Genomic DNA, 12651 nt, shown 5'->3' with positions numbered 1-12651 from the left:
TCCAAATACCTCAACTCCCCAAGTACCCATTTAGTAAAGCACAAATAGGGGGTGCCCTAAAATAATAAAATCATTTTCTCTACTATTTTCTGACATCCCAACCACCTCCTTACCATTCTTATACCACAATGTAATAAAAAATAATAAATTTGAAATTAAAAAAAAAAAAAACCTAATTGGGCTCAAGTTAACTAAGATTGATAATAAAAACCCACTTGATTATTCTAAAGATAAGTTTAATTAGATGGGCTGGCCAGTTGTAGAAGAATTAAGAATAAGCTCAATTGGATGTGCATTGACCAGTCAGTTATGGTTAAGTGCATGTTTGATGCATTTAATTATGAATTGATGGAAAAAATATTAATTAAGGCGAATCCAAAAATGGCTCTAAACTACTAATATTGTCAGTTTGTTTTCTGGAAGTTTGGAATTATAGTATGAAACAAGACCCTCCTGCCGCTGAGGAGCCAACTTCCCTCTAATTTTTTTCAACACCTGGTCGTACGGACATCACCTTCTCAGATGCCGTGGGGGGTGAAAGGGTGTTGACTTATGATATCATTAAAAAAAAAAAAAAAAAAATCATTTGGAGCGTTTGGCAATTGGGTATAAAATGTTGACGATCTTGTCGGGAAAATTTAAGTGATTCATAGATTGCTGCATGTGAAAGCCAAAAATGTGTGCGATCAACTGTTGGCCAACTGACATTACAAATTTCTAATATATTAGGAGGAGTTGGTTGCATCGGACGGTTCTAATCTAGTCAAGGAAAGTTGTCGAAATCGATGGCCATGAATGGGTAAGGTACATGGAGGATGATGAGCCTTGAGACATGTTAGCAGCCCAAGTCATCATTATCCAATAAAGGAATCTTGCAGAAATGAAAAATATAAGTCTGTATTAGCAGTAACTACCCATCCGTTGTCCTCTTATGACCTGCTAGAAGCTCCAATTTCCATAATACCCCCATTCACACCTGCAGGATCCGCTGACAGAGACAAGGCCAAACCCGTCATTTCGGCGTTCAGTTTTTGTCCCGTCGAGAAAAGGTGGAGCCCGCACCTTGTAGACACTAAAACAATTCATCTCACGTGGTCCCCACATGGCAACATGGGTATGAGGTCATAGCCATGACACCACCAGATGACATCACATCAATGACATACCCTTCCACACTCTCCTTTAGCGCGTGCAATAAAGGCTGCCAATGAGATGAGAGAAAGTAAGTTACGTGGCTTCATACTATTGAGCATTTGGAGTGGGTGTGATCATGCGCGTGAGGTGGTGAATTTTTCTTAGGGGGGAATTTTCCACAAAGCTTCCCCTTATCTTCCTTGCAAGTGCACAATGGTATGTTCTTTTTTCATAGATAAAAGCTCTTCCTCTTGATCTTCACTTGGTGAGTATGGAGAGGCACACAGACGCCACCATGAGCACAATGGAGTGCACCTGGTCGGAAAAGATCTCCGGCGATCGGAAAAGAGCCATCGACGAGCTGCTTCGAGGTCGCTCCTTCACCAAGCAGCTTCGCAGCGTCCTCGTCGGAGAGGATCAACAGGAGTCGGCCCAGGATCTTCTAGTGAAAATCTCGAGGTCATTCACCAACACTCTTTCTATATTGAATTCCGGCGAGTCCGACGAGGCCGTCTCACAGATTCCGGCGAGTGGTCAGCTGTATTCGCCGGGTTGGCATGGCCGGAGGTCGGAGGAATCTTGCGAGAGTGGTAAGAGTTCCACCAAGGATCGCAGGGGCTGTTACAAGCGAAGGTGATTATTGATTACTATATTATATTATCATCATCATTATTGATGAAGGGTAGTTTGGTCATTTTAATGATGATTTCTTCGGTGTCCGGCCTGTGAATTCCAGATCAATTAGAAACTGGGTATTATTGACTATTATGCCCTTGATTCCACACCCAATTTACCATCTCTCATGGGGTTCTAATTTAATTTCCAATGAAACAAATAGAACTTTATCAATTTATCAACGTTTGAGATTTTTCATGTTTAATTGAAAATTTTTTGACAAGTATTTTGCAATTTGTTTCATAATCTGCAGGAAGAATTCGCAATCTTGGGTCAGAATCACCCCTAATTTTCACGATGACGGTTATGCCTGGCGAAAGTACGGACAAAAAGTTATACTCAATGCTAAACATCAAAGGTATGTTGAAACCCTTTTTACGATATTTATCAAATCAAATATGATACACAAATCCTCTTAATTTTATAAAATTTACCTATCACATTCATATTTTAATAAAACTCGTACATAAATATTTTTTCAAAAGATTTTATAATGCATAAATTTATTTAATTTTAAGAGCATCAACTCTGAAACCCTATTTACATCGTCGAGGTGCTCTGAAACCCTATTTACATCGTCGATCCAAATCGAAACATTTGCCTCTTTCCCTTGATGATGGTATATTTTGCCTTTTTTTACAAAAAATGATTTTGTGTGCTTTCTCAAACACCAGTGTTTGGCAATTTTATATTTTGATTACATCTCTCATATTCAAACTAACCCTATTACCAAAATAAGGGGGGGATTTGATTGGAAATTTTTTTATTTTTATCAATTTCTTAATTTTTCAAAACATACCTGACTTTTCTTGCTTGTCTTGGAAAAACTGTCCCTTCGCTTCAAGTGGATACACCCAAAACTTGCTTTATTATCAAGTCACACCCACAATCATTTCTTTCCTATTATCTAACAAACACCAACCAAATGGTTCACACTCATCCTTCATTGAAAACCCATCACAACTTTGTCAATACCTTTTGGACCAACCCTCATAATCAAACATTTTACAGTAATTTCTCAACCAAAATAGTAATATTGAAAATTAATGTATGGAAATATAATAAAAACATTCTAAAATTACTCCTTGGGTTTTGTATTGTGCAGAAGCTACTATAGGTGCACCCACAAGCATGACCAGGGCTGCATGGCAACCAAACAGGTTCAGATGACTGAAGATGAGCCCCCAAAGTACAAAACCACATACCACGGCCAGCACACATGCAAAAGCATGCTGAAGTCATCTCAGATTATGGTGGAAAATTCTACTGCAAGAGATTCTTCCTTTCTGCTCAGCTTTGAATCAAACAATCAAGATGATAGCAACGCCTTTTTCTCATCATTCCCCTTGATAAAACAAGAGGAAGAGATCCCCAATGATGATCAGGAGGTGACCTACAATAACCATACCAATAACAACAACAAGAACAACTCCTCATCCTCTGATTATCTTCTGTCACTGGAGCTCACCACATTTGAATCCAATCTGGGGTCTGATCATGGCGATGTCCTTTCTGGGGTTAACTCTTCTTGTACGGACAGCACTCACAGTTTGGATGATATGATGATGGACTTTGATGATGTTCTTATCGGTTTTGAGTGTTAGTGTTAGTGTTTTTTTTTTTTCCTCAGCTGTAATGTAGAAAGAGTGAATTGATCATCTCCAGAATAAGCTGTAAAATAATGGATGGAGCCTTTAATTTTATGATTTATGTGTGTTCATAGTACTTACACTCATATCCAAACTCACATGATCAGTATCAAAACTATAAGCTAACCTACTATCTCATTCAGATATAAGCTAACCTACTATCTCATTCAGATACGTGGAAATGAATGGATAATTATTATTCAACTGTTCACTGCATCTGATAGATTCAAATGGATTCACGAATATACCCCACAAAGATTAAGTGGAGGACCATTTGGCTATTGGGTGTGCTTATAATTTGATATGGGGCATCTCATAAAAGATGATCGAAATGGTGGGTGGGGGATAGAGTGCCGCAATTAACATTGGTGTCATTTAGGATCGGAAAATCTTGAGAGTGAAGCAGAGTCTTTAATGGAAAAAGATGGATTGCAACAGCAAAGACTGTTCAAGGCTGTCAGACCAACAGCAATGCATGATGGAATACACATTCCCTTAGAAAATATGAAATAATGGCAAGTACAATTGTTGGGACGTGATTTGTATTTTTTGACCCTGGTGCCTAGGCTAGAGCCTGCGCGGCGCCGACGTTTTTGTTGGGATAGCCAAGATGGTACCAGGATGGCAACCGCATGAACCCTAAGGTCACAAGTTCGAATCCTGGAGAGGCTACTCTGGGCGCCGCGCAGGCTCTAGCCTAGGCACCAGGCCAAAAAAATACAAATGACATCCCAACAACAATAACATTTATTTATTTTGTTTAATGTAAAAAAATTTATCCTCGATAGGGTTTGATTTGAAAAGTGTTTTCAAAAACAGTTTTTAAAAAATGTTCAAATTTTGTACTATAGAAGTCTAGTTAAGAAGAGAAATATTTTTACTTTATATTTTTTAAAATAATTTTTATCAATGATACTTTATTTTTTATATTTATATAACTATCTTTTTAACGGATGAAAATATTTGAAAACGATTAAAATTTATTTTCGTTTTTTCCCATTTTCCAAGTTTCCATGGAACTGCGCATGAATTTCATCTGATGTTTATCTTATTTTGGAATCTCAATTAATTATATTTGACGAGGGCCGTCATCGAGATGAGTATAACCTTTTGTGTCGTTCAATGAGAATTCCAAATGGGATACACTTCACATCAAACAATCACTGTCCATATGTTGATCTGGGCACCCTCATACAAGGAAACAGACAGCACAAAGCAACGTGCCCAGGAATTCAAACCAAGTAATCTTAGTCTATATCCTGTCTCCCTATTAAACCAGTCCCATCTGATCAGCCTGAACTTTCCCTGAAATTGTGTGAGAAAAAGAGGGAAAAATGCCTTGACTTGTGCAAAAACTCCCAAGAAAATAGGTGGAGAGAGAGGGGTAGCTGGAAACAGTGGAGCAGTTTCCATGAGGAGAGATGAAAATTTCAAAGTATTTCAACATCAATCATTATGGTGATGAGATGGAAAATGGAAGATGGGGGGTGGGGGGACTGGGCAGTGTGAACGCGCGAATTGGAACAGTGTTCACATATCCAGAATGCCTTTTCAACCCTCGTGTGTGGGAAAATATAGGGCCCCAGACCCTTTAACACCATGGCACTAAAAGCCAGACTGATGATGGCTCAGCCACTCCATCATGGGTTCCACCACTGTCACAACTACTTGGGAACTTTTCCATCACCAGTTCAGGCTTTGTCTTGTAGCTTGCTAGTCATCGTTGCTATTTGGAATATAAGCTGAAACTGACAAGTAATTTCTGTGATCCTTCCCTAAATCTTATCAAAATTTTCATCCGTGCTGTATCAAAATTCCATCTTTCTTATTTGAGGCCGGCATCACATATCATGAGTTTGTTCATCATTTGAGTGATCTATTCACCAGAATTTTTATCATCTCATTTGAAAATCTTTTATCATATTTTACATCATATGTTATGGATTTGTTCACCAGTTGATTGGTCCATTCACGAGCAAATTTAAAAGTCATATTGTTGAACACGATAATTCCTCCCAATGTAACATTTTCCAACTCAAATTCATGAACCTTGACCATAATACACCCCTCATGGGTTTGTTCTATAGTTATCATTTGATCGATCATTTACATTATTCTAACTCAATAATTTTATTTTATGTCGATATTTTATTTTGGTTTTTAATCGTCTTTATTTTCCAAGTTGGTTAATCTTTGTTCGGAAAAGTTTAAAGCAATGCCCATAATTATGTCCATTTTTTTTTTATTATTTATGACAAATAATTTTTGTGATCGTTTTCAAAGCTTCATTAAAATCCTTTATCATTTATATAATTTTTGTAATATTTAACATCACATTTTATCGATTTGTTCATTATTTAAGTGATGCATTCATAGGCTCAAAAGCAACATTATTATACTCGATGATTCTTCTCCTAATATCGCACCTTACAAGTTTGTTCTAGGAGTCATTATTTAGTTGATCTATTCTCGAGTTAAGAAAGACATTATTATATCTTAATAATTTTATTTTGTGACGATCTTTTTACTTTGTTTTTAAAATATTGTTATCTTCCAAAGTTTGTTGATATTCGTTTGGAAAAGTTTAAAGTAATCTCCTTAGTCTCCATTCTTTATCGATGATGACAAAAAAAAAAATTGCGATATTCATCGTATGATTACAAATCAAACCTTGAAGTTCTTTACAAGATTCCCTCTCATTCTATCCCATTCATATACTCGTCAAATTGTTCTAGAAAAGTTCACATCCATTTGAATTCAAAAAAGAAAGGTTTGGAAAATACTTCCATAGAAAGCTTATCTAATTGTAGCCTATAGAATTCAAGAAATGATCCGGTTCACATAGTCTTGTGGTTGTCATTTGACCACACTAGCCTTTTGTTCAGTGTAAACACAACTAAAATATGAAGCAAGTGCTCAATTTTTTAAGAAATTAAGTAGAAGATAAGCCCTAATCAAAACTAAATTAATGAAAGTCTGGGATTCGTGATCTAACCCTAATTTCAAGTTCCAATCTTTCATAACCGACCTTGGATTTGTAAATACATTGGAAAAGATTTTTTCTGCACATGAGGACATACCCATGACTTGAATCCAATAAAGAAATCAAATTCAAAGGGTACTAGTCCCTACAAGCTGTCATGAAAAGTAAAAAACATCATCCTCTACAAGGCCTACAAAATGAGCAAACAAAAAACAAAAACAAGACAATTGGGAGGACAGGGATTGAAGAAGAAGAAGAAGATATGATGGTGATGATGATGGATTTGGGTTTCCTTTCATCTTAGAAAATGGAGCTGTAAAAACTCAACCTACCCAAATCATTATCAATTTCTAATAATGGATTAAAGCCTTAACCCATTCTTCTCTTTTGAAATCAACCAATAGGGAAAGTGGGGGCAAGATGGGGGTGTGACCCTATTCCGCAGAAAGGGGCAATGGAGCCTCACTTGAGGGATGTAAAGCAGCCACTTCCAGAGGCAGTGGTTGGGTGTGGAGAAAGAAAGCCAAAAGGCAAAACTTTATTGAAAAAGAGAAGAAACGTGGCCAAGGCTGAAGGCGGGTGTGTGAATGTGACTGTGAATGAGGGAGCCCCCTTTGCCTCAACCCCAGTTGGGCACTGGCCCTACTGATTTGGGCCTCTTCTGCTCCCCAATGGGCGTATGGTGGAGGGGGACAGCTTGATGTGCTTCGGTCAGGACTCAACCCCCTTGCTTACTTCATTTTGAATCGCTAACTCTTTTTCCACATGAATGAATCATTTGATGGCTACATTTCATAAAATAATTCTTAAAAGGAGATTCAACCACTCAATCACTCGAGACTTACATGGGGACATGGGCCACAATCAAATCCATCATCCCAAGAACTCTCAAACCACATGCAAATAAGCATATTCAACCTCACTTTTTTCCATTTTTTAATTTATTGATTCTGTCCATGAAAAATCCAAACAATTAATTTGATTTTTGAGTCAATTTCTTTTTACTTGAATCAAATCAAACAAAATCACACCAAGTTAGACGTTGATTTCCCTTTTCACTGCTTCATGTTATTTTCCCTTTCAATTTGTCATGGATATACTCTTTATTGATTAAAGAGGTCCTTTTAGGATGATAGAAACCTTTTTCAACATTTCTCGTGATATATATATATATATATATATATATATATAAAGCAAAAAATTTACACATTTGATTGAAAAAAGAACCGCAGTAATCTTCAAAGTCAAATCTTATAACATCTTTAGGAAAATTTGATTTCTAAGTGAAAGACTTTAAATTATAGATATATTTTCTAATTAAATAATTTGTTGTTCTATTTGTTTCTCTATAAATATGACGACAAATACAAATATTAAGGTTTTGAGATATCTTTCAAATATTTATCACCAACAACATAATAGAATTATGATTTTTTTTTTGTTATAACTATTTATCACTACTTTTGAATCACCTTAAATCCCTAAATTTAAAAACCTATTATTTTTAGCAAACACCATCTCTAAAAATCATACATTTTGTAATAATTATTGACGCATTACCCATATACCTGCTTACAGACACTTTTATCATGCCATTAGAATCTCTAAACCCATCTTGATACATTTCTATTTTTTTCCCTTGAACTTTCAAAGTTTAATTTGAAATTTTCACTAATTGGAGGAATCTAATGAATCCATTTTTCAATTACTTGAGGAACAAAACATCTTTTGTTCTGAAATTAAGGATCCATCACATATTCCTGTAAATTTTGAAAGTTAAAAGTGGCTTTTTCAATAACGAGAAAAGGGTTGGGTTAAATTTTATTAAACACTATTTGATTTTTATGGATCCATACATTTCACGAGATGATAACAAAACTTTTCATAGGATAATTGAAAATTTTGTAATTAATTTTGTAGTTTTTATAAACTTTTTCAATCTATGATAAAAAAAAATTCACCTTTAAACAAAGACGTGTAGGACATTTAAACTTAATGGGATACAAAATTCCTTGGACAAAATCTCAATCTTGAGATGAGGTAAGGACGTGTAGCAGATTGGCGATTGCTTGTGACGACAAAAGTAGTGAATAGAAACAAAAGCAAAATGGTGGATACAATGAAAGCCCATGTGATAGGGGCATTACCTCCATAATAGAAAGTCGAAATTCTTGTATTGTCCCTATCAGCCTATCACATTGGTTTTTCATTTTTGGGTTTCTTGGATCTTTGAGCCGGGCCCAGATCAATCCAATTATGGGCCATCATAATTGATGTGAGTTTGGACTACGGCCCGGTCCAGACTCCGGTTGAAGCACTGGACTATTTGTTACGACCCATCGGTCGTTCTCGAGAATGATCGGGTTATGGTATCTCCTTTTTAAAAACTATTGACTTGGATAAAAAAAAAAAAAATTAAGATGAGTTTGGTAGTAATTTTAGAAAATATATTTTTTTAATACTTCAAATATTTTTCTTTTAATAATACATTTGATAGTGATTCTAAAAAATATTTTTAATTTTTTTAATACTTGAACGATAAAAATATTAAAAGAGTTAAAAACACTTCTTAAAATCATTGTCAAACAAACTTTAAATTTCAAACTATCTTCTCAAATATAATTATCAAATTATCATAAATATAACAGATTAAGAAGATAGATGATTATTAAATCAAATTCTTTCATTTATTTATCGGAGAGTACTAAGAAAAGAAAAAAAATAAATAAATGAATTTTTTATATTTAATTATACCATAAAAAATAAAAATAGATAAAATATAATATAAATTAGTTAAAAACTTCTACATTTTCAAATTATTTCATCTTTATATTAAAAAATTTAAATAAGTTTAAAATTATGTACAAAAATAATTTATTGATTTAAATTTATTTTATATTTTTATATTTTTTATTTTCCTTCTTATCTACCTTTATATTTTCCTCATTTTGTAATTTCCCATATCTTCCTTCCTTCTCATGAACAATCATATGTATTTAATAGGTATATTATAAAATACAATTATAATTAATGTGTTATTTTCCAATTATTTTATATTTAAATCATCTTTTAATTATAAACTTTACAAGTTTACGATTTTAAAATTTTCATATATTTTTATAATATGAAAAAATATTTTATATGTTTCTAAAGTTATATAGAAATTATTTTATTATTTATTGTATATTTTGATTCTAGTGGTCCTTTTTCTATGTTGACTATCTTGTAATATTGATTTGTATAATTTTTTAATGCTATTATCACACATAAAGGATATCCTGGCGTACCATTTTAAATGCTATATGGTTGAAATTTTCTTGTTATAGTTTTTTTATTTGATTCCAAAATTTATTAATATTTAAAAAAAATAAAATAAAATCGACCGCTATTTGATTTAATTTAGCTGAGTTGTGTTTTCAAGCCTGAAATTTGTCATTTGAGTTAAGATTTATAAGATTTGACAACAAAATACCAAATTACACAAACAAAATAAAATTATTAAAAGATAATATTTGATTGACTGAATATAATATGATTTACGATAAGAGATGAGATAATCGCATGATATATTATCTATCATCATTTTTTTATCCTTTTAGTATAGAATATGTTAATATTGAATTATGGTGTGAGATGTACATATCCCATTTGTAATAAATTTATTTATTTATTTTAAAAAAATAAATAGTTTTTGTTAAAAAATTAAATTTGTGATTCAGAGTGGATCCAAGTTCATTGAGAAGGGTTGAGTGGTTGGAAGGAAACCCAGGCAACTTTGGTGCCAAATGGCTCCAAGGCTATTTTACATCACGCCCAATATCATTCTAGTAGCTAAAATCAAAGTGGAACATAGGCTATAGTTCACAGGGCACCAAATACTTCACCCTATGATCTATTTCTTTTCTTTCTCAAGCTGTTCCCCAGATCCAAAAATAACCTTAAGTTTCATATTTCCTTGCATCTTCTTTAATGAAGAGAAGGCTTTGCTTCTTACTTATTGTGCAGTTGCTGCCAAAATCAAGCTCATACAATCCACAAACCAATGCTACCGAGGACACCACCAGGGACACCGGACCGAGCATCCATGACAGCAAAGGAAAGGCCATGTACAGCATCCTGTTGCCTACCAGGGCGAACATGAACCCTCTCTCCATTATCATTTCTGCATATCCAGGAGACGAGAACTCGCCCGATGCATTTATTAAGATACTGGCATCTATCAAGCACCCAACTCCCATGGAGCTGCAGAAGAAGCTAGCTAACAGAAACAGTGAGGCAGAAACATACTTCAGATAGAAGATCGGGCCAGACTGCGACCCGAAAAATGTACCGCTGATCAGACTGTGGCTAGCAGAGTATGCATTGTTGATTAAAGCTGCCAATGCTGTATTAATGGCAATGGCGGTCAAAGCAATCAGTACGGTTTCCTGTAGAGAGTTCCTCAAGCTTTGGACGGCCAGTATCCCCATCCTAACACCACCCTGCAGAAGACATAAATTCATCTCGGGAAATCATTTGTAATGAAGATCCATGTGGATGATCATGAAATTAGGAATTAGGAATTAGGAATTAGGTTTACCTTTTGAAACCACACTCTCCTCATCGATGTTTCCATTCCAATCGCAGTAAGGAAGGGCTTCCTCTTCATGCTGTGCCATAGAAAAACATGGTAGCCCACTGTGAGGAAGAGACTGAAGGGCACGAGGATGGTGTTCAAATCAACAACCCCTCCCATCTCTCAATCAACAGGCACGCATGCAAGAGGAACTCTTCCCAAAGAATGAAGCCTGTTAATTCCTCAAGGCCGTCTCCAGCTGAATTCCTTTAATGGGAAGCCATGATAGTGGAGTTCTACGTCATGAGGAAAAGGGTGAACTCATGCTTTGCAGTGTGGTGGAAAGTATGGAATGGGCATTAGGGTTATATGGGGTTTGATTAATTAAAAAATGGCTGAGTGGGGTTTCCACTAAGGCTTTTAATTAAGCTCTTCATGCCATTCCTGTTAATTAAATCAATGCTAATTTTTGTGTTTAAATTAATATTAGTGTTTAATTAAATTAATTATCCATGCAATGAGTTCATGCCACTGCATACTACACCAAACAGGTGCTTTTACAACATGACGCTATTATAGAAAATGTGATGCATTAAGCACATGCTTTTCTTTAAAAGCTGGTTTGCTTTGGCATCAACTAGACAGGTTAAGCTTATGAATTCTTATATTTTGATTATTATTATCATTATTATAATAATAACTACCAAAGGTTTGTGACTATTTTGTTGGAATAGCACCATACAACGAGCTGTGTTTGTTGCTGCATGGAGGGGACTTCTGATTTAAATACTGGATGCTGGGCCACAGTACTCCATCCTGTAATAGAGCCTAGTTGGATTGGGTTAACCAATATGGTCGACTTAATTTAGAATCGAATTGATCTTTTAGTGACCGAAAAATGGAAGAAATCAAGCTTGTTGAAGATCTTGTAATAAGAGTTTAGTTGGATTGGACTAACCAATATGGTTGACTTGACTTAATATCAAGTCGATCTTTTAGTGATGGAAAACAACAAATGATCAAGCTTGTTGAAGATTGATTTGTTTCGGTTTAAATTATCGAGTGATTGGCTACAAATGAATTTAAATGTTAAGTTCAATTTGTTTTTTCCAACTTCATTGTAAAGTTTTTTTTTTTTTTTACTTACAACATAATAAATGCATTTAAAAAATAATTTGATCATAATAATATTGAATTACTTTAATAGTGTCGACAAATTATGTATAATAATAAATATAAAAAACACATTTAATATTTAAATAATTATAAATTACAAGGGATTAAAGCTTTAAAATGTCAATTTGATTTGGTTTTTATTAGTTAGAATATAAGGAAACCATCAATCAGATCAACAAATTAATTCTCAAAATTCTTAAACCAAATTGATATTTATAGTTGTTGAAAACCAAATCAATTAAATTGGTTTTAGTTGAATTGGATCGATTTTGTTTGTTGATCGACTTTATTTATGCTCCTAATTGATACACTGAAATGATTAGTAGAAAGAGCAATTTAAATTTTTTTTTTTGCATTTTTTTAATATTTCAATGGGAAATGCATCATTCTAATAAAAAATAAAAGAAAAGTAAATTTCCACTCACTCATATAAAAAATAATCATAAACCATAAATTATTTAAAAATAATTTAAATTTTG

The 12651-nt window shown here is 34.1% G+C and overlaps 2 protein-coding genes across 2 annotated transcripts; one reads left to right on the top strand and one right to left on the bottom strand.

The window, feature by feature from the left end:
* Window positions 1-1381: 1381 nt before the first annotated feature.
* LOC117919600 (WRKY DNA-binding transcription factor 70) lies at window positions 1382-3534 on the top strand. The gene is made up of 3 exons (XM_034836794.1): window positions 1382-1767; window positions 2063-2167; window positions 2915-3534. The coding sequence occupies exons 1-3, from the start codon at window positions 1406-1408 to the stop codon at window positions 3411-3413; spliced, it is 966 nt and encodes a 321-aa protein (XP_034692685.1). The 5' UTR covers window positions 1382-1405; the 3' UTR covers window positions 3414-3534.
* Window positions 3535-10148: 6614 nt separating this feature from the next.
* Window positions 10149-11277, bottom strand: LOC117921028. Its single transcript, XM_034838780.1, has 2 exons — window positions 11021-11277; window positions 10149-10922 (listed from the first exon to the last, which is right to left on the bottom strand). Exons 1-2 carry the CDS (start codon window positions 11174-11176, stop codon window positions 10380-10382), a joined length of 699 nt encoding a protein of 232 aa, XP_034694671.1. The 5' UTR covers window positions 11177-11277; the 3' UTR covers window positions 10149-10379.
* Window positions 11278-12651: the final 1374 nt, after the last annotated feature.

The sequence above is a fragment of the Vitis riparia genome, chromosome 8, assembly GCF_004353265.1.
Source record: "Vitis riparia cultivar Riparia Gloire de Montpellier isolate 1030 chromosome 8, EGFV_Vit.rip_1.0, whole genome shotgun sequence".
In the NCBI taxonomy this organism is placed as follows: domain Eukaryota; kingdom Viridiplantae; phylum Streptophyta; class Magnoliopsida; order Vitales; family Vitaceae; genus Vitis; species Vitis riparia.
This window is presented reverse-complemented; position numbering and strand designations above follow the sequence as displayed.

What these genes read in the sequence shown, in the direction of transcription:
- LOC117919600 (XM_034836794.1), top strand. Translation starts at nt 1,406, where the DNA reads ATGGAGAGGCACACAGACGCCACCATGAGCACAATGGAGTGCACCTGG. An exon ending in AGGGGCTGTTACAAGCGAAG is followed by an intron (nt 1,768 to 2,062) that starts GTGATTATTGAT and finishes CATAATCTGCAG; the next exon opens with GAAGAATTCGCAATCTTGGG. An exon ending in CTCAATGCTAAACATCAAAG is followed by an intron (nt 2,168 to 2,914) that starts GTATGTTGAAAC and finishes TGTATTGTGCAG; the next exon opens with AAGCTACTATAGGTGCACCC.
- LOC117921028 (XM_034838780.1), bottom strand. Translation starts at nt 11,176, where the DNA reads ATGGGAGGGGTTGTTGATTTGAACACCATCCTCGTGCCCTTCAGTCTC. An exon ending in GGAGAGTGTGGTTTCAAAAG is followed by an intron (nt 10,923 to 11,020) that starts GTAAACCTAATT and finishes TGTCTTCTGCAG; the next exon opens with GGTGGTGTTAGGATGGGGAT.